Source organism: Motacilla alba, chromosome 3 (genome assembly GCF_015832195.1).
Source record: "Motacilla alba alba isolate MOTALB_02 chromosome 3, Motacilla_alba_V1.0_pri, whole genome shotgun sequence".
Lineage (NCBI taxonomy): Eukaryota > Metazoa > Chordata > Aves > Passeriformes > Motacillidae > Motacilla > Motacilla alba.
The window spans coordinates 26,742,838-26,762,326 of NC_052018.1; the positions used below are offsets into that span (position 1 = coordinate 26,742,838).

Genomic DNA, 19,489 nt, shown 5'->3' on the forward strand with positions numbered 1-19,489 from the left:
TAATACTAAAGGATTGATATATGAGTATGATATGCTTTTCAAAACTATTCTATTTTATTAAAAAAAATAATTTTGTGAAAGTCTGTTTCTTTTGCTTGGGAGCAGTGAACTCAGTAGTATCCAAGAATTTACATCTTTATATACATGCACGTGTAGGTTATGTTTTCCTCTCACAATGAAGATTTTGAAACCTTATTATAAACATAGATGTGGAGCTCTCATTGTTGTGTGATGTGATGGATAGCTTGAATGTTCCCAGAGCACAGTACAGTTATGTTTGCAGTTAATGTTACCAGAAAGGATAGTTTTGGCAAGGTGTAGATGAACAGTATTGAATGATAACTAATTTATTACATATCATTAACTTTGTACTGAAAATCTAAAATGTCCAAAATTTATTTTTTTTCTTCTTTTGTAATTTCTACTGATATTTTTAAATTAAAATTTAAAAAATAAAAGAACTAAGTATGTTTTGAATTTTATGAAACAGATATTGGATGAAGAATATACTACAAGATTTATTTGGATTCACATTTCTGTTGTCCTTTCTCATAGGATTTACCTGATAGTATTCAAGTAGGTGGCAGGATATCTCCCCACACTGTCTGGGATTATGTAGAAAAAATCAAAGCTTCAGGGACCAAGGTAAGAATTTTGCCTAGTAAAGACTTGCTATTTAATGTGCATCTTAGTCATCCTAAAGATACTTTTTTTTTTCTCTCTGAAACATGTGCAAAATATGTGAACTTTAGGAATATCTCATGGTTATGTTGAATGGGATGGGTGGCAGCTGCTGGCATTTATTTTTTTCCTACCTAACCTTAGACTGTCACCTGTTGTTTGAGAATACCTGTCTTCATTTGACACAGGAACTCATCAGGAATGTTTGGATACCACTTCACCTCTCAAGTGTTACCCTGTGCAAAACCATCTCAGGGGCTCTTTGCCAGACTTGTCCCGCTGTTGTCCTTGTGCTGGGGAGCCCAAAACTTGAAAGTGCTTTCCAGGTGGTGTGTCACAAGTGCTGGATAGAAAAAAGTAGTCATTGCCCTTGGTGTGCTAACTGCTTTGATTCTGACACCCAGACTGCAGTAGGCCTTCTTGGCGTGGATGCATCACCAGTTCATACTGGGCTTGTCCACCAGGATCCCCACATCGTTTTATGCTAAGCTGTTTTCCAGCCAGTCCCCCAGCCAGTCCTGGTGCATGGGGTTACTCCAGCTCAAAGAGCAACATTTTGCATTTTGCCTTTGCTGACATTGACAAAGTTCAGCCTGTTATTTCAGCCTGCTTCGGTGCCGTCCCAGTTTTGCAGAGGCTCTTTTGTGCATTCTTCCAGGCTGTTCAAACAGCATCAGCTCCTGAGCTGGGCTTTGGGCATAATTCTGGGATCTGAATACTGGTCTTCCACTATTATTAACGGATGTCTTGGACACAACAGACTACAACATACAGCTTTCTAGTAATGTTAAGGGTAGAGAGTGGAATAATTCATTGCAAGCTGGCGAGCTTCCCTGAAACTTGTTATTTAGCTGGCTGTTAAAATATTGGCTCTTTTGTCATGTCCTTCAATTAATTTTTTCACACTAAATGCTTTCTACTTGTTTTATCTAGTTCTGAATTATTTTTGGCCATGTTTCTGCTCCTTCTGTCTCTTCTGTTCTCTGGTATTTTGGCATAGCTTTTTCTCCTCAGTGCCATTCTTTTAAATAAAGAGCAGTCAGTAAAATAATAACATTTCACAGAAAAATATTCTTGACCATCTTTTTCCCTCTCATTCTGTAAACAGGAGATCTGCGTGGTTCGCTTTACCCCAGTAACTGAAGAAGATCAGATCTCCTATGCATTGCTGTTTGCCTATTTCAGCAGTAGAAAACGTTATGGTGTAGCGGCCAATAATATGAAACAAGTGAAAGATTTGTACCTCATCCCTTTAGGTTCCTCAGATAAAGTCCCTCATCACCTTGTGCCTTTTGATGGGCCTGGTAAGTATAGCTTGGAATTCGGAATTTTATTATCACAATGCTACTTAAAGAAGTTGGCAACATAAATATAAGAGGAAATAAAATTAAAAAATGCTATTTCACTCAAATACGTAATTAGTTTTCCATAGTATTATTATATTCGTTTCCTTGAAAAGACATTTCTTTCCTCTTGCTTAATTATTGTGATACTTTGAAGATGAAAAGAGTAGTGTTTACCACCTTGTTTTATGTCTGCTACCTTCTTTCTCTAACACAGGAGGCTTTGTAGGTTTCAGTGTCAGTAAACTGAGTCACACAAGTGGACTATGGTAGAAGGCATAAGTTTCAAATTGATACTCTCTATTTAAAATAGTATTTTTCATTATTTGAAATGTACTAATCTTTTTTCTCAAGTGTTCCAAGGTTTCTTACAAAAAATACATTGAAAGTTTAAAATATAGATGGGTAAGGAAGAAAAGGTCCTGAAATGGTACTCAGTTGATCTGCGTACACTTGAGTTACTTTACATTAATTTATCTTGGTTATAAAAATTTGTGGATAATCTTTCTTTAGAGAATGAGCTATAAGTAATTTTTTTTTCTGTTATATGGAACAAAATAGATAGTGAAGAGATGGGTAATAGTATGCCTTGAAACACAGTGCCTTTCCTGGAAGGAGGGAAGCATTTCTGAAATATGCTCCTGGTAAATCTTTGAAGAAGTATGTCTAACACATATCTCTAAATTGATGAGGAGACTTTTTTTTTTTTTTTTTTTTTTGTATTATACTTTGCTACCACTGTTACCGTTGTAGCTTGGTTAGACTAACTTGCTGTTTTAACTTCTGTGCTGTTTCTGATGAGATTAGATTTCCTATCTGTCTCATATTCTCTATTTGGAAGTTAGAGTGTACTTGAACCAATCTTAAGTTGAAGTGCTTGAAGTCATACTTTTAATACTGGAAATACATATTTTTATTATTTTAAGTATTGTTAATGTTTAATGTGACAAGCAGAACAAATTCAAATGCCATAAGATTAATACTTTTAATAGGATATTGCAAGTATATGAGGGTTATTTTTGTTAAAATTATTGCCTTAACCAAAATACAAAGAGATGATAAACTGCTGTTGCAATTTTGTACAGGGATTGAAATACATCGACCAAATTTATTACTGGGATTGATAATTCGCCAGAAGATGAAGAGGCAGATTACTGCTGTTTCAAGTGTTACCAGTAGTTTTGCAGATGAAGCTGCTGAAAGTACCTTAAGTAGCTTGCCACCAGAGAAGAAAAGCAAGCCAAGCAAACCTGAAGTCTCACATCATGATTTAGCACTAGAAGAAGAAGAGGAAAATAATTTTTTTAACTCCTTCACAACTGTGCTACACAAGCAGAGAAATAAACCACAGCAGTCTAATACAGACGATGCTCCAGCAGTTATTGAACCGTTGGTGGAAAGTACCAAACATGAACCACCAAAGCCTCTCAGGTTTCTTCCTGGAGTCCTGGTTGGATGGGAAAATCAGCCTTCTACTCTGGAGCTAGCAAATAAACCGTTGCCAGTGGATGATATTCTTCAAAGCCTCTTGGGTACAACAGGCCAGGTGTATGAGCCCAGCAAGTCAGAAGCAGGTCCTAGTGAAGACATACCATTATTAAATGAACAGGCAACCTTGAAAGAAGAAACCATGGATGTTTCTGATGTAACTGCTGAAGTAGGTGAAGCAAAGACTGGTTTGGATGATCCTCAAGAATCCACTAATACTGCTGCAACTGTGGATGCAGCAGCTGTAGGGACCTCAAGTTCTGCAAGAAGTGCTGGTTCTTTGATAGGGCTGAGTCTTAAGGGAAAACCTCCAGATGTATCCACAGAAGCATTTTTAGCAAATTTGTCTGCTCAGGCACAAAATAAGGAAACTGAAGAAAGTAAAGAGAACGACTCAAAGCGACAGATACCGGACAAGGATAGTGTTACACAGGAAGTTAGAAGGAGCACAAATTCCAGCTTTTCTTCCTCATCAAATTCAGGAAAAAAGCCCAGTGAGAACAATGTTAATGTAGGCTCTGCTGAAGGTACTACTGCTAATACCTCTAAATCACCACCATTTATTAATCTTAAAAGAGACCCACGACAGGCAGCTGGACGAAACCAGCAGACTAATATTTCAGAAAACAAGGATGGAGATGTTAGCAGAAATGAAGACCGACAAAATGCTTCAGGAAATGATCAAGGAGAACCAGAGAATAAACAACTTTCTGGAGAAGGGGGCTTAAACCTGTATCAAAGTGAGGCACAAACCAATGAGGCGCAGTTCAGTTCAGCTGCAGCTAAGGCAGATAACACAGCTGCATCACAAGCAGAAGATACCAAACATTCACAGGAAGATGGATTGATGCAAAACATTGAAACAGTGAACTCATTTAGAAGAGGACCAGCCGTAACTTCATCTCATTTTGAAACTGAAAACTCTTCTCGTTCTGAATTTATTTCCAAAGTCCCAAGCCCTATTGCAAGTGGCAGCTTCCCATCTGTTGGACCTCCCCAGCAGAATTTTCAGCATTCTAAATCTAATACACCTGGATTTCAGTTTCAGGCTCCTGCACCTCATAACTTCCCTCCACAAAACAATCCCATGTTTGGATTCCCTCCTCATTTACCACCTCCGCTTCTTCCTCCTCCTGGCTTTGGTTTTCCTCAAAATCCAATGATGCCATGGCCACCAGTAGCTCATTTATCAGGTCAGCCACCACAGTATGCCGGACCCATTGCACAAGGGCTACCAGTGGCTCACAAACAATCAAGATTTTTGGGACCAGAAAATTTTTTTCAGAGTAAAGACAGTAGGAGACCAGAAAGACGCCACAGCGATCCTTGGGGCAGAGAAGAACAGCATTTAGAGAGAGGATTCAGTAGAGGAAAAAATGATCGACAAAGACTTTATAGTGAAACCCATCACCAAAAAAAAGACAGACATGAAAAAGAGTGGAGCAACGAAAAATACTGGGAGCAAGATTCTGAAAGAAACAGGCGCAGAGACAGAAACCAGGAAAAAGAGAGAGAGCGGAAGAGTAGAGAGGAAGGACAGAGAGACAAAGAAAGAGTGCGATCCCCACACAGTGATAGAGCTGCTGATGGAAAAAGCCCCAGAGAGACTAGAAATCCAGAAAGAAAGACAGAGAAGCCTAAAAGTGATGAACAGGCTCATGAAAAAGATAAGGAGAGGGAGAAAAGCAAAGACAAGCATAGAGAACGAGAAAGTGAAAAAAACAGAGAGAGACATAGGGACCACAGTGACAGAACTAAAAGTAAAAGGTAAAAAGATGCAGGCAGTCTTTTAAAATTCTATTTAAATAAACTGTTAGAGTAATGTCGTAAAACTTTGTATGACAAAAAAAAGAGAGCCTGCTAGGATTGTGCCATCGTTTTTTTATTCTGTGTTGGTGTTTTGCAGAAACAAGTCTGTGTTTTGGTACCACTCAATGTACCAATACTCATCCTTTTTTTCATTATACCAACTATCGCTAGAAGTAGGAGTTTAATATTTTAAAAATTTTACATTGCTGTATATTCAAAATTTTAAGGATTTCTTTTTATTAATATGCAATAAAGGCTTAGGAATTTTCTTAGCTGAGGAAGTTGGCTTTAGTCAAGTCTGCAATATAGTTGCTGCCTTTGGTAATTTGTGCTCTCTTCTGTTTTAAGATGCCCTGATAATTTTAAAGGTCGTTTTCATACAATACCCTTGTTTTTAAATTGCACTGTTTTTAAAGACTGCAGCAAAGCCTCAAAATCCACATGTTATAGCAAAATGTAATATGCTCAGTGGTGTGAAGAGTTTGGGTTTTTTTAAAAATTATTCAGTAGTACAATAAAAACTCAAGTATATTTCATTATATTATATTTCAAATTTTTCCTAAGCATCTGAAGCAGTTTGTGACCAGAAATTGGAAGGCTGAGCTGCTCGAATGTTACTGCTTTAAACTGCACTTGTTTTAATAAGAAAGCATTTCTAACCTAAATTCTTGAAAATTATTTGTAGTAGTAAATTCATTTCTCCCACCATTTTCCATGCTTCAAAAACTTGAATACCTAAGCTTGTACATTACTTTGTGTTTTGCTATCCTTTTTACTGTAAAATGTAAATATTTTAAGGGATATTTTGATTCTAAAATGATAAAACTTTCTCACATACTGTGTGTGTTTGATTTCATAGCTGTGAAACTGTAGGCTAAATGAATATAGAAGGGTGAGTCACAGAATGCCACATTTGTTGTACACTTCATACCTTGGTTTGTTTTGAGTTTTGGAGAACAAAGAGAGGGGAGAAGGGCAAAAGTGTTTATACCCTTGGGACTTCTGGTAACTTGGTATTTTGTGGACTACCATCCACCAATGCCAAACAACATGCAGATATGAAAACAAAATCACCTACTCTAATACTTTTTAAAATACACTGGTCACCTTATTGAGTCTGTCAGAAACAACAAAAGTATTCCGCTGTATAAGGAAAAACCGAGGTTTATTGTTCTGGTTTTCAGTGTTTTGTTTTTCCGCTTTGAGTACACAACCTTACTATGCTGCTGACAGAGCATTTTGCACTTTGCTGTAGAAAAGCCTCTTCTTTCCAGAAAAGTCTTCCCAGTTTAACAACATCGTAATTGTTAGTTTTAATTATGAATATATTTTAAGGTAAATTTTTACTTGGATACCTTGCAAGTAACTTCATGGTCAAATTGGCTAAAATTAAAAATCTTGCACTGAATAAAGGAGGTGGTAGACTTTTATTAAGTGATGTTTCCTCAGCTCATTGTTGAGAAGGCTAATTAAAAAAAATCCTCAGTAGCTGAAAACAACATTCAAAGACCTTTAAAGTAAAATTAGTATTTTCCAAATTAATTCCATGGTCTGTAAAGCAGTAGTGCTATTGAATATATCTGGTAGTAATATACATGTGTTTTGTTGTTTAAATATTTGCACCGAGTTCTGTAGGCACAGAAATGCACCAAAACATTGTTCTCATTTTTGAAGTAAGTTTTAAATTGACAGCTCTGCATATGAAGATTTTCTTTTGATCCATTCAAAAGTAGTCTACTCCAAGGTCACTGGTTATCTGCCTCTCACATGTGCATCCATCTCTGCTCTGAAAATAAACTGGAAGCAGTGAAAATTGCAACTGCCTGTATGGAAGGGATGGGAATGCTTTCTGCCAGAACTACCAGAAGTAATTTGTTTAAAAGAGTATGTAAACATTTTTCAAGTTTGCTGAGTGCATTGCCACCCGCCTTGTGTATGTAAAACCTGAAGAGAGCCACAGTAAAACAGCTCTTGAGGGAGAGTTTTGTTAAGTGTTTAAATTAACAAACAGCAAAAGTCTCCAGGATTTGTTCCCAGGATGTGAGTTAGTGTAATGGGAATAAATCCTGCTACTACAGGAATAAAGGATTTTACTTCTCCGTTGCCTTCAGTCACTCTCCTTCCAACATTTGTGTTAGCTGGAAGTGCTCTGATTACTTGTTCCTTATTTTACACCGAAACACTGCTGAGATCACACAAGGCAGCGTGGACTGCTCAGGAACTGGCAGTACACCAGAAGCCCCAGGAGAACAGGATAAATCTTAAATATGCTCCCTTCTCCAGTATCATGGAGCCATAAAAGGCTCTACTTAGAGAAACTGGAAGAGAAGAATCTGGGGACAGCTCAAATGGGCTTCATGAGCTGCCTTTTGGGAAGAGTTGTAGAAGCTCTGTTGCATCGAGCTGATCACTTGGGGTCTCAGAGCAGCTGAAGAAAATAGAATGAACCTCACAAAGATGTTCGCAAGTGCTTAATGAAACATCTTGGGGTGCTCCCATGCACTTCAGTTATCTTTAAGTCACCTGTAACTGACTTGACAGTGCTTTCATTGCTATAGGTCAGGATGATGATGTGGAAGCGTTTGTCACCTAGTTTTAGGTGCTTATGGCCTTTGCTCCATAACATATACCCCATCCTCACTCTCCTCTCCGCCCCAAAATAGTTACTTGTTTCTGACAGGTATATGCTGAAGACCTGCATTCAGAGAATTTCCGTGCAAGGAGGTGATGGTTTGTTATGTGCTTTTGAGCAATAGTAAAGTCAAAAAGGAAAAGATACTAATCAATCACTGTTGTTTTTATTTAATAATTTTACTTATTTAGTAAACCAGCAGTCAAATGAGAAATCTAGATGCCATCATACATTATTGGTGTAAGCACATTAAGATAGAATTTTTTTTTATTGCTTCCTAAAGCAGACTGTAACACAGCTCTATGAGAAGGAATTGATTTTTTTGTATTTATGTATGAACAGCTCTATTTACTTTTCAAGTTATTAATTAATGAAAAATATATTTCCAGAAATTTGGTTTACTATGACCAAAACCTCTGTCATAAAATTTTGAAATGTCATTTAGGGGCATATAAGCCAGAAAGGTATAGATAAAGTAGAACAGTTCTTGGACTTTTTAAGGTCTTAAGAATAAAAGTTACTTGTAGGCAGACTGCCTCATTCCAGTTATAAATCATTAAAGCCAAAAGTTTTTATGTAGTCAAATAGGGGAGACCTCTGCTGGAGAAAACCAGGAGGTCTGTTTTCTCTCTCTAAAATTACATTTTTTTTCTCTTAAAATCATTCTTTAAGAGTAATATTTTAGCAGACTTAAAAGGGGCTTGAATTCTACCCTCTTACATATAATACATACAGGATGGACACAAAGGGAGCGAGAACAACTTCATTACCTAATTAGAGTCTTCGTGGGCTTAACAAGTAATTATAGCTGTTGCATTTTTTAAAATTCTCATTACAATAATGTGGGTTTTGCCTCAAGCACACTGTTTCTTCCCCCACCAATTTCAGTTTTTAGACTGAACCGTAACATTATAAAATAAGCATTTTAATAATATTCAAGAGTTGGAGAAACAGGTAACAGTTTACTGTCCTCATAAAGCAGCAAACAACACTTGAATGGCAGTTGGCTTTATAAGCTAATCACTACCTCTTTGTTTACAAAACTATTTCCAGCACAATAAAGAAAAAAAACCTTCAGACTTTCCCATTATTTTAAAGTAAATGCTAAAGAGTATATATAAATAATTCTATGAGGAAAACAATTGATCATATTTTATATGTATATGTTATTAATACTCCACATAAATTTGTCCCTTATTACTTTTTAAGTGCTTTCCTATGTTGGTTGCTGAGTCATACACTGCCAGCTAACACAATAAATAGGAGGAAAAGGAATTATATTCTTTTTAAAGAGTCTTGGACAGTTTTTTCAATTAATTTCCAGAATTTCCATCATGAATGTTGTATCCTTCTGCTTTCATTAGCTGAATCTTTTTAGAATCTTGGAAGAACACAACATCTTTAATCTTACCAATGAATTCCTTCTGAAAAAGCCCTGTAGTGACTATATTGACTTTCCTGCCAATTTCAAACCCACCAAAGTAACAAATGCCACCATAGTTTAAAGCAGTGTATTTCCTTCGTGGGTCAATATCTTCAAAAAGGATTAGTTCCTCATCAAGATAAACCTTAATACAAGTTTGGTTTTGAACTACAGTAGTGAAATGCCATCTTCCATCAGAACAGGTCAAATACTTTCTGTGCATTAGAGGAACAGAGATTCTTTCTCCAAGATTAATTACAATTTTTAAAGTTCCATTGGCAAGACCAATGGCAAGGAAGTCATTATCTTCATCTTCACTTTTTCCCATCCATGCTATTAAGCCTTCAGTTTGATTGGTAGTAAAATTTAAAGAAAGGCGGCTGTACCGGAGGTCTCTTTTTCCATAAAAAGGATCTGTGTATTTAATGTAGGAGTTACCAACAAACTTTGCTATATAAAATTTGATTTTGTTATCGCAGTACTTACCTGTCCAGCCTAATGCACATGCACAGGTATATGAAAATGAAGAAGGTTGAGGAATACAAAGCGCATGAGAACCACACATGTTTTGTGAACAGTGAATGGATTGTTCACACTTGGTCCCTGTCCAGTCTCTTGGGCAAGAACAAGAAAAGCCTGAGTTTCCAACTTGACATGTTCCATTATTTCTGCACACATTGTAACCACAATGTGTTCCATCACAGTCACCAATGTTGGCTCCACCCTTGGGGTCAGTCACGGTAAGACTCAGTTCTCTGTTGTTTATAATAATTTCTCGAATACAACCAGTGAAACCTGTGGGCTCATTTTCTATTGCCATTGGATTAACAAGGTTTAAGGAAGAAACCCCTCCAACAAAAAAATCTGAGTGTGTGTCTAGTGCGTTCATTCCAGGACTAGCTTTTCGAGTAACGTTGATACCATCCAGGTCCAGGTAGCCTTCATTACCAACTCTTCCTGCATTGAGTAAGTGCCATGTATTTCCATTTGTGTGGACCTTCTGAAGGGTCTGTAGGATGACTGTTCTGTCTCCAAGGTTGTAGCGTAACTGTGTAAATCCATTTACTAATGATATACACAGAAAGTCACCTGTAAAAAAAAACAGTATAAAATATTTTTTAATTTTTAGAGGGGTGCACTGAAGAGCAACATATTAATGATTCTGATGGTTTCATGCCTGCATTTCCTTGTACCATCATTCTGTCTAAATCACACAAGGGAAAATGTTCCCTGATGAGCTGCTTTTAGCCTAATTTTTTTCTTTCTCATTATTGAAAACTGAGCTCATGTTTGCCTCAGAGTAAGAAGCCTAGCCTTCTGAAATGCTCTGCTTTTGTGCAAAGACTAGATAACTGAGGTCGGAGGAAACAGGATCACTTTGGCAACCAGGAAGTGTGAATCAGTGTTCCCATGGAAAAGAAAAAAGTTTTGGCCAAGTTACAAATGCAGAAATACTCTCAACTTCAGTATGTTGAATAAAAGCTTAATGGATTTGTCAGTTTAATGAACAGTTTTGTCTGCACCAGACATAGTCTGCTTTCCCTGAAGGCTGCTTTTCACAAGGATGTTTTGGGTTTAATAATCTGACACCTGTAGGAACAGATATGCTTTTTATTGCATTGTTCTTCTAGGGGCCTTCATGACAGGAAGTATTAGACGGGAGTTCTCTCTTCTTGTACTATCAGTGTTTCTGGCCTTATGGGCAGTGTAAAAGGAGAGAGAGTACCACTTCAAACTGTACTTTCAAGCATGAAGAAGGAAAACTGGGAAAGGTTAGGAAATGGGAGCTGGAGCAGTTTGTAAGGGCCGCAATAGAGCCTGACTGGGGAAAGTTACAGGGAAGCAGAAGAGGACAGCAGAAAAGTCTGCAAATAAAAGTTATGTTCTCAAATTTTTTGAGGTTTTTTGTGCATTTTAACATATATATCTTACTTATATATCTTGCCCAAAATAATGGGCATCAGGTTGTTATCAATTTAACTGGTAAATATGTTTGTTAAATTTGAATGCAAGCTTTCCTAACAGTTACCAGTCCAGTTTCCCTAAAGATTCAACATTCCTAAGGGTAGATCTATCAGTAGAATGAAGTTTGCTTTCACGTGTGTTTAATTTTTGAGTTTTTCTAATCCTTGGATTACATTGTCTGTAGTGAAATTGAATGGCTTAATTTACTGGAGGCTTGTGAAAATTGCCAAAATTATACCTCCCTATTCAAGAGGTGTTCAGGTTGCCATTTAGGCAGGCTGGATATGTTTCAGTTGTTTTAGTGGCTGTGGAGTGCATATTTCATGCCTCACCTTCTCTGCTCCAGATACCCATGGGAAGAAAAAGAAAAAAGCTTTTCCTTCTTTCAACTCTGGTGATAGCAGAGCACTCTCTTTTAGCTTGCTAGTTGTGATGATCTGGTTTAGTTCCCTCTATTTACTGTTCTTTTCAAGGACCTTCCTTGTTTCTTTTTCTTCCAGAAAATTAATATAATTTCCTTCACTTGTGATTTCTCCTGCTTAGTGATGTGGCTTTAAGTGTGCTTGATTTTTCAGCACATAGTTTGAATGCAGTCATCTTGCTTTGTTTCAGCAGTGTACATAACCTGCTTGTCTATGTCTTTTACCAAGCTCTCAATCCTAGGGTAGTAAAGGAGCATGAGGAAAAGTTTCTGAGCTACCTCTTTGGCAGCCTTCAATCCCCTCTCCTACCTGGACCTGCAGACTTGCGTAAGGACACAAGTACTCATATTTTGCTGTCTAGGAAGGAGAAAAACATCTGACCAGGGTTGCTGTCCAACCTGTAATCAAGACCTGGAGAAACTGGCAGTTCTCCAAGACTTTGTGGCCTGCAGGGGAGGGTTTTGGTGGCTGTGCACATTTAACAATGATCTGGGTTGGAATCTTATTTAATCTTATTGCAAGAAAAATCTGTGTTACTGAATCTGCTGTCTACAGTGTAAAGAGGTTGTCACTGAATACTCTGTTCTGGCATAAATTTGAAGCCTCACTTCAAACTGGAGTAACTTCTGCTTCTGAACAAAAAAATTACACTTCCAATTTCACCTCTCCCTGAGGCCTTTCTTACTCCTCTGGTTAGACCCTCTCTTTTCACAGATGACTTGCCATTTTAGTCATTGGCAAGAACAGTGTTGAGATAAATTTTAGGATCTGAAAGTTGATCCTAGGGTGCAGTCAGTATTTCTCCAGGAAATTTATCATGTCATAGGTACTACTAGGGAAAACTGGCTGAAAACATCTTAGAACTGTCATGTAAAGTGCTGTGTGTTCACTGTCCAAGAAACTTCCTTTTTAAGTGAAGGGAAATGATGGGCTTGTCTTTGATGCTTTTCAAGTAATATTTTCAACAGGGGATCTACGTCTGCCCTGTCTCTGACGGCCAGATTGCACAGCTGGAGCTTGCGTAGGCCGATGTCATCATAGGAGTTGTATCAGCAGTTTAAACAAATGGCATTCTTGCCACTGATTTTTTCTTCTCAGCAGTCTGTATAGGAGACTATGAAGCACTACAGTTTTTACTGTTTTAGTTTGATCATTGGTCAGACCTGTCTCATTTATCTCTGAGGAAGTTTACTTTGGTTAAGCATGAAGGAGATGACATCCTTAGTTTTTCCAGCGCTAGACTGTATAGCTGGTCCCTACTTTCTTGAAAATACGGTCTGCGCACAGGACACACAACTTTGCTTCTGGCTTTTTAGATTAGCAGCACATTTAATATGGGCTATTCATCTTCATCAGTGGTTTCATTAAAAAAAACAACAAAAAACAGACAGACTCCTGAGACAGGCATACACAGTTGTTCTTTTGTTCTGCATGCAAGTCTTTGCCCAGCCCGTTGGATGCAAGGAACTATAAGGCAACCTGTGTCTGTAAGGTTGAATCTTCTTTCTAAGTAGGCTGTTGTAGCTTAGCTGAGCCTTTAAACTGCAACATGTCAAGACCCTGGGTGTTGAACAAATAATTAACAACATTCAGTTCTGTTCTGAGGCACCTTCTTGCTCCTGTAATATTCCCTGTTTCAGTAAAACAGCGATTTTTTTGGTTTTTGTAGCCCAAATGCTAATTCCCTTCTTCTCAAGAGAAGGGAATTTGTAGCAGGTATTGCCTTAAGGAAGAACCTGTTCTGGAGATAAAACAGCATTTCAACCTGCTAGTCCTAGTTTGGGGTTTTCACTAAGTGACTGAAGGTCAGAGTTGCTCTGCCTCAAAGTGAATTGCCTCTATTTCATATTAGAAGCCAGAACTCCAAAGCAGTGGTGAATTTTTCTTTGTAAATTTATTTTCATGTTTTTCTTCTTTCACAGGTCTCACCTGCTCCCATACTGGATGTCAGAATTCCCAGAAGGCTAGTCAGCCCTGTGTCTTGAGCAGTCAGTTCCTAAAACTGGGAGATAATGAAAAGTCTCCTAAAAGTACATCCATCTGCTACTGTGAAATCTGGATTAACTGTAGTAGTATGTTATATGACTTGTTATGATGCATTCTGACTGTATCACAAAATTTTTCAGCCTGCTGCTACTATGAACATGTACAATTCAACAAATTGGTTATAGTGTCACAGTCAAATTTTAAATACTTCCAAATGGTGACAATGCCCTTTCATGTTCAGTCTTTATTGGGACATGCAGATGTGTCTGTATACCCCCATTCTAAGATCATGCTCAAGCAGTATCAACTTCTGTGTTACCACAGGAAAATCATGTACATCATCATTTGTCAAAACTTGGTACAGTTGGAAATGCATTCTATGAAAATTGCACTCTCTTTGGAGATGTCCTATTTGGGCCGGAAGCATCACCAGAATGATGCTGGTAAAAAACGTGGTAATATTCAATTTACTCAGCTGTGTTGTAAATGAAGATCTCTTCATTTACTGCCTACACTACCAAATATGCCTAATACAGATGTATTGCCTAGGGGGGCTGAACACAGTGTCAGTGTCTCAGGCTGACACATTATGAGCTGGGACAGCATCTTGGATGGTATTTTTAACATTTCTTTTTCAAGGTCTTTTCCCCACAGTGACTTCAGTTTATCCTTGTGCTCTGGTGTGTGTGTGTAAGGCAAGGCCTTTCTTAACCTGTTAAAAGAGTACCTGAGGTTTTTCCTGTGCTCCACTGAAAATTAAGAAGGATTTCCCAGTAGTTCTCATGGCCAAAGGAACTTCCATACTTTTAAGTGACTTTTATAGTAGTGGTTGCAATATTTGTACTCAGTGGCATTCACTTTTTTGCTGTTATTACCATAGTCTCAGTGATACACAGATGCAGGTGTCTCTGAATGCTCCCCAGTGCTCAAAAGTTGCTGATTAGTCCTGGAACTACTGAAGATCTAAATTCCTTTAAGCATGTGTTGCTTGTCTTTTGTTCATCCTGTGTTACTGAGAAGAAGCCTCTATGCTGATCTAAAGACAGAAGCTTTGATGAGCTCAGTCTTTCAGCAGCTTCTTGCAGCTTAAGTGTCCCAGGAGCCCTACACTGTGGTTTCCTGGTTACTGAACATCTACAGTCTGGGTTCCTTTAGATGTTTTGGAGCCCCAAGACAGCACCTCTGGGTGTATGTTTGCAGTCTGTGTCTTCTGTTGGTTTTACCTCACCTTTCTGTCCTCTAGCTCAAGCCCAGAATGACAGTTTCTATCACTGTGGTACTGAATAGCACTTCCTCCACTCTCCTTCCACCATTTTTTTCAGAAGTTGTTATTGATCACTGGCACCATCTTGGTGGCAGGGCAAACATTTGAGCCTTTTATCATCATAAGCAGTAACATTCATGGGAATCACTCCCAGTTAATGAAACCTCTTACTCTAGGTTTTGCTATGTGCTCATCTTCATTCCAAACTGACCTTGTTAAGCCACCATAATGAAGTGTCTGTGTCTCGAGCAGTATTACTGCTTTGTATCGGCGAGATGCATCCTGTAACCATCACAGCTCCAAGAGCTCTCTGTGCACTGCTCCTTCCTGCCTTGCTGAGCTGAGTTTGTATTGCTTTCATTCTTGTTTTTCATCATTCTGTTCTTCACAGTTTTCCTCTCATCCTGCTCTCCTGTATGATTTTCCATGGACCTGAACCACAATCTCTTACACTGTTACCCCTTACATATTCTTCCAGGAGCAGAACTTTTCTTGTCTAGAAGGGGTTGAAATAGCCCTATCAGCCTGCAGCTGAATGGCTACAATCAGTGGCCAAGGAAGGTGATGCACTCTGGTGTCAACCTGAGAGGAAACCTAACTGACCAGCAGTTGTCCTTCACATGCCTCCTAAGCATTTCCACTAGCCAGAATAAGGCCCATGGCCTAGGAGAGAAAACAGGGAAGAAAAGGAGGTGCTATAATGGGGTAAAATGAGGGAATGAAGAACAGAGAAGAGATGAGCCTTTTTCCCACCCTCTGCAGCTTCTGTGTTAATTGCTAGCTGGTAATATGTCAACGTGATTGAAACTGCCATCCTTTAAGTTTGTTAACCTTGTCTTTACCCTTGTCTGAGTGTGTGCATGCAGTTAGGTACCAGCTGGCTGACAAGGTAAAGGAGCTTGTTGCAGCTGTTGTAACTTGATCTTTTACCTAGGGGTGACTATAGCCAGTGCCCCTAACACACACTTAAAGGAGCTACCCATGGACATGCTTTCATGGATTATTAGAATTTATTCTGCTCCATGTGTGGAGTTCTAGCTCCAGGAGTGAAAACTGATGTCAAGTCAAGCCTGTGTATTTCTCAAACCATGTAAAAAATCTATATGTCAATAGGTAGAGTCCAGCTTCAGTTTGGAGCACCATCCCATAGCAGGAAGAGCATAGCTGGGATCCGGAGCAACCTTGCTGACAGTGATGCCCATGCATCTACAACAGGTGGGCACTTAGCTATTTGTAGGTTAGACTATTCAGCCTCACCTTTCCAAAATGTGTTTCTTCTTTGTGAAGAAATGTATTGTGCTTCCTTTACTCATCACTGTCACCCTGGCACATTTTGGCAGCTGGAAGGTGCCACCTTCCTTGAGCCACCTCAATTTCCAAACGGTTTTTGTTTGCTCGCCAATGTCAAATGGGTAACAATAACACTTCATATGCAACAGATTTCAAGACAGTGGGGATGTCTGTTCTGTCACATAGCTGGCTGCCAGTTCTGCTTCCTACACTGCTGATTTAGTCCATACAAATGATTCCAAAACTAGTAACAAAGCAGAAATTTTACCCCTGTCAGCTAAGGAAATATAGCTGCAAAGAGAAAAAGACTTAACCACTCAAATTCTTGTTTTAAAAGTGAGTGGATGATCAATTTCTTTCTGATTAGGAAAATAATACTCCTGCCATTTAGGTATTTAAAAGTTCTGAATATTTTCAAAATATTTTAGTCCAGTTCCATGATTCAGTTTGCATCATAAGCAATGCTTTAGAAAATCATGCAGACATCACATACTTGTACTGGCATTCTCTTATTTTCATGTTATAGATTTATAAACTGAAATGCCTTAAATACCAGGAGTTAAAGTTTTTAGGCTTTTCAGACTGGGTAGGTGACATCATCTGGCTAAAGAGAGACAGAGAATTGCTGCTGCAAATGTTGAGTGTCAAATTTAGCATGAGTCATCCCATTCTGTTTATTGACCTGACTTCATTCTTAGTCACTGACTTTTCGTTCTCATCTCATTGGGGAGCAAACCTTTCCATCACCCTGGCCTGAACTCTGGAATAATGCAGGCAGTCTATGGCATATTCCACTTTTGCTAACTAAGGTAAAGCTTCAATAATGCTGTGACTCAACAAAAAAAACAAGTCTCCTTTTAAACTGCCTTTTACCCAGAGTGCCAAGGCCTCCAAATATATAGAGCGGCTGCTGTGTAAATTGACTGACTTATATACCTTGCTCAAGCAGTTGGTGGGCATCCGGCAAGCCCTGTCTGAATTAAAGGCTGTTTAATCATTAGGAGTCTCATGCTTTCATTGGTAAAAATAGAATACACTGCCCTTGAGAAAATGTGAAGTGAGCTGGCCTTCTACACACAGTGTGCTGGACTCCACATGAGTTCCACAGTGTTTGCAGAGACCTTGCCCAGATGCAGTGCATAGAGCAAGTAGTCAAAAGGGGAAGAAAGTTCCCTTGTCTTTAAGTTTCCTATCTTCAAGTTTCTGAAGTCAACTCACTTGTTGGGTTGGGTTTTATCCCTAACTTATTATTAATATTGCCAGCCACATAAATTTTGTCAGACTTTGGAAATTATTTTCTTAGGGCCTGCAGAAATCCATAGTACCATACTTAAAGTCAGAATGCACATTCAGAAATAGTTGACAAAGCAACAAAATGGATGACTTGCAATTATAGGAAATTAGGCTAACAGATTCACAGGATGTTTTCCATTTTATGCCAGTTTTTGAGGTGTGTAAATGTATGTACAAGTAGTGATATTTTTAGGGGAATAGGAGCTGGAACCAGCAGATCAACTCTAAAGTAAGGAAACTTGCCCTTTCCAGAAAGTTCTCTCATGTTCTTTGGAAAGAAGAAAGCTGGAAGAAAATGTTTCAACAGAAGTCTTGTGTTTTTTCCTTCACCTACTAAAGATGTGATTTTGTTTGTAATGATGGGAGGATTAATTGGGGATACATGTCTCTGAAAGAAAAGTCCCAGTGTAGTGTTTATGTGGGTGACAAAACAAGCTGATACATAACTGTGCTACTCAGTATCATTGCTAAATTAGCTGTATAGTTAGCTCATTTCTTAAAAAAAAAAAACCACAGCATTGCCTAGTGAGGGAAAAAAAATCAAATTATTTCCTATGAAAAAGGAATTTTAGAAATAAAATCCTGTGATTTCAGCAATTAATTCATTAAGTCTTACATAACTGTCTAGAAGAAGAAACTTTATTTGAGTGCTTTCTAAACTAATCTTCAACAGAAAGCTCTACCTCATCTGCGGGCAGCCAAGAATACTTCTAGGTCTTTCATCAGTCTGATTCTGGCCTGGATTTGACAGGATTATATGAAGGCAAAAATAAAAAGCCAGGTGATTAGCTTTTCCTGAATCTTTGAAAACTAGAGGACAGTGAAAGTGGAAATAAGAAATTTGTAAATAAATCCCTCTGTATAAGAGGAATTTTAGGAATTTTATTTTGAAATTGAATTGCTATGATTCTAGAAAGGGATTGAAAGAAAAGATTCTTTCCTGTGCAAACTAAACACTCGGGAATGGTAAGAGAATGAGGGCATGATCAGGCTCCACCACTCCTGGCCCAAGTTAAACATACTTAGCACTCTCTTTGATGCTTCCAAAGAGGTATTTCATTTCATTAGATGCTAGCTGCTTCCATGACCTCTGACTATTCTTTTTGAGAGAGAGCCTTTTCTTCTCCTATTTTTTCATAGCCCATGTAATGCTTTAGTTTATACAGGAGAGAACAATTCACCAAGAATCTCAGAGTTTGGCCTGTAAGTGATAGAACTACAAAAGATTCATTGTAGACTACAGACCTCTGCTAATACATGTGTTTTTATTACAGATGCTCCATATATTTTTCTTTGAAGCTTCTTCTCTGTATGAGGTTGCAATTAGAATAAGGCAAACAGGAGGTGTCAGCAGTGTATGATGTGTTATCAACCTGTTGAAACATCTGTGTACACAGTAAGGTGCTGGCACATTAGGCATATGTGTGTTTATATGAATTTGTGGCTGTTTATTGAAGTATCTTAGAGCTTTAGACTTTGAACAAAGGAATGTAAAAACATGATCAATAATTAACTTGTTTTGTCATATAAAGCATCATTTTTGCATAAACTACTGCTCAATACAAGGCAAAGATCTGCTGTAAAATGATGTTATGGATGACACATAATGCTTCTGTTTAAAAATCTGCAATCAACATTTAAACGCAATTGAGTATGTTAATAAAGTAATTACAAAAAATGTACACTCTAAAGACTAAATTTTAGAATGTACTTACACTATCAAAGTATGTTTTCTTGACATGAAGTTTTAGGAATGTTAATTTTGAAAAATTTAAAATACTTCTATAAGTATTTTATTTAGATTTATTTGTCTCTGCATATCTGGGAAATCCAGATATGCATGTTTTACATGCTGCACCAGCACACTTTTCAACATTATTTAATAAAAAGCTA

The 19,489-nt window shown here is 38.0% G+C and overlaps 2 protein-coding genes across 13 annotated transcripts in view; one reads left to right on the top strand and one right to left on the bottom strand.

The window, feature by feature from the left end:
• The window catches only part of PHF3 (PHD finger protein 3), a 49,607-nt gene extending 43,448 nt beyond the window's left edge, over positions 1 to 6,159 (top strand). For all 9 annotated transcript variants that reach the window (XM_038131822.1, XM_038131830.1, XM_038131823.1 and 6 more), the window contains 3 exons: positions 556 to 645; positions 1,790 to 1,985; positions 3,110 to 6,159. In XM_038131822.1, the coding sequence (XP_037987750.1) occupies positions 556 to 645; positions 1,790 to 1,985; positions 3,110 to 5,283 (2,460 nt within the window). In that variant the 3' untranslated portion in view covers positions 5,284 to 6,159. The remainder of the gene's footprint in view (positions 1 to 555; positions 646 to 1,789; positions 1,986 to 3,109) is intronic.
• A 1,416-nt stretch (positions 6,160 to 7,575) lies between these two features.
• Positions 7,576 to 19,489, bottom strand: part of EYS (eyes shut homolog) — a 789,226-nt gene continuing 777,312 nt past the window's right edge. For all 4 annotated transcript variants that reach the window (XM_038131819.1, XM_038131820.1, XM_038131818.1 and 1 more), the window contains one exon: positions 7,576 to 10,465. In XM_038131819.1, the coding sequence (XP_037987747.1) occupies positions 9,267 to 10,465 (1,199 nt within the window). In that variant the 3' untranslated portion in view covers positions 7,576 to 9,266. The remainder of the gene's footprint in view (positions 10,466 to 19,489) is intronic.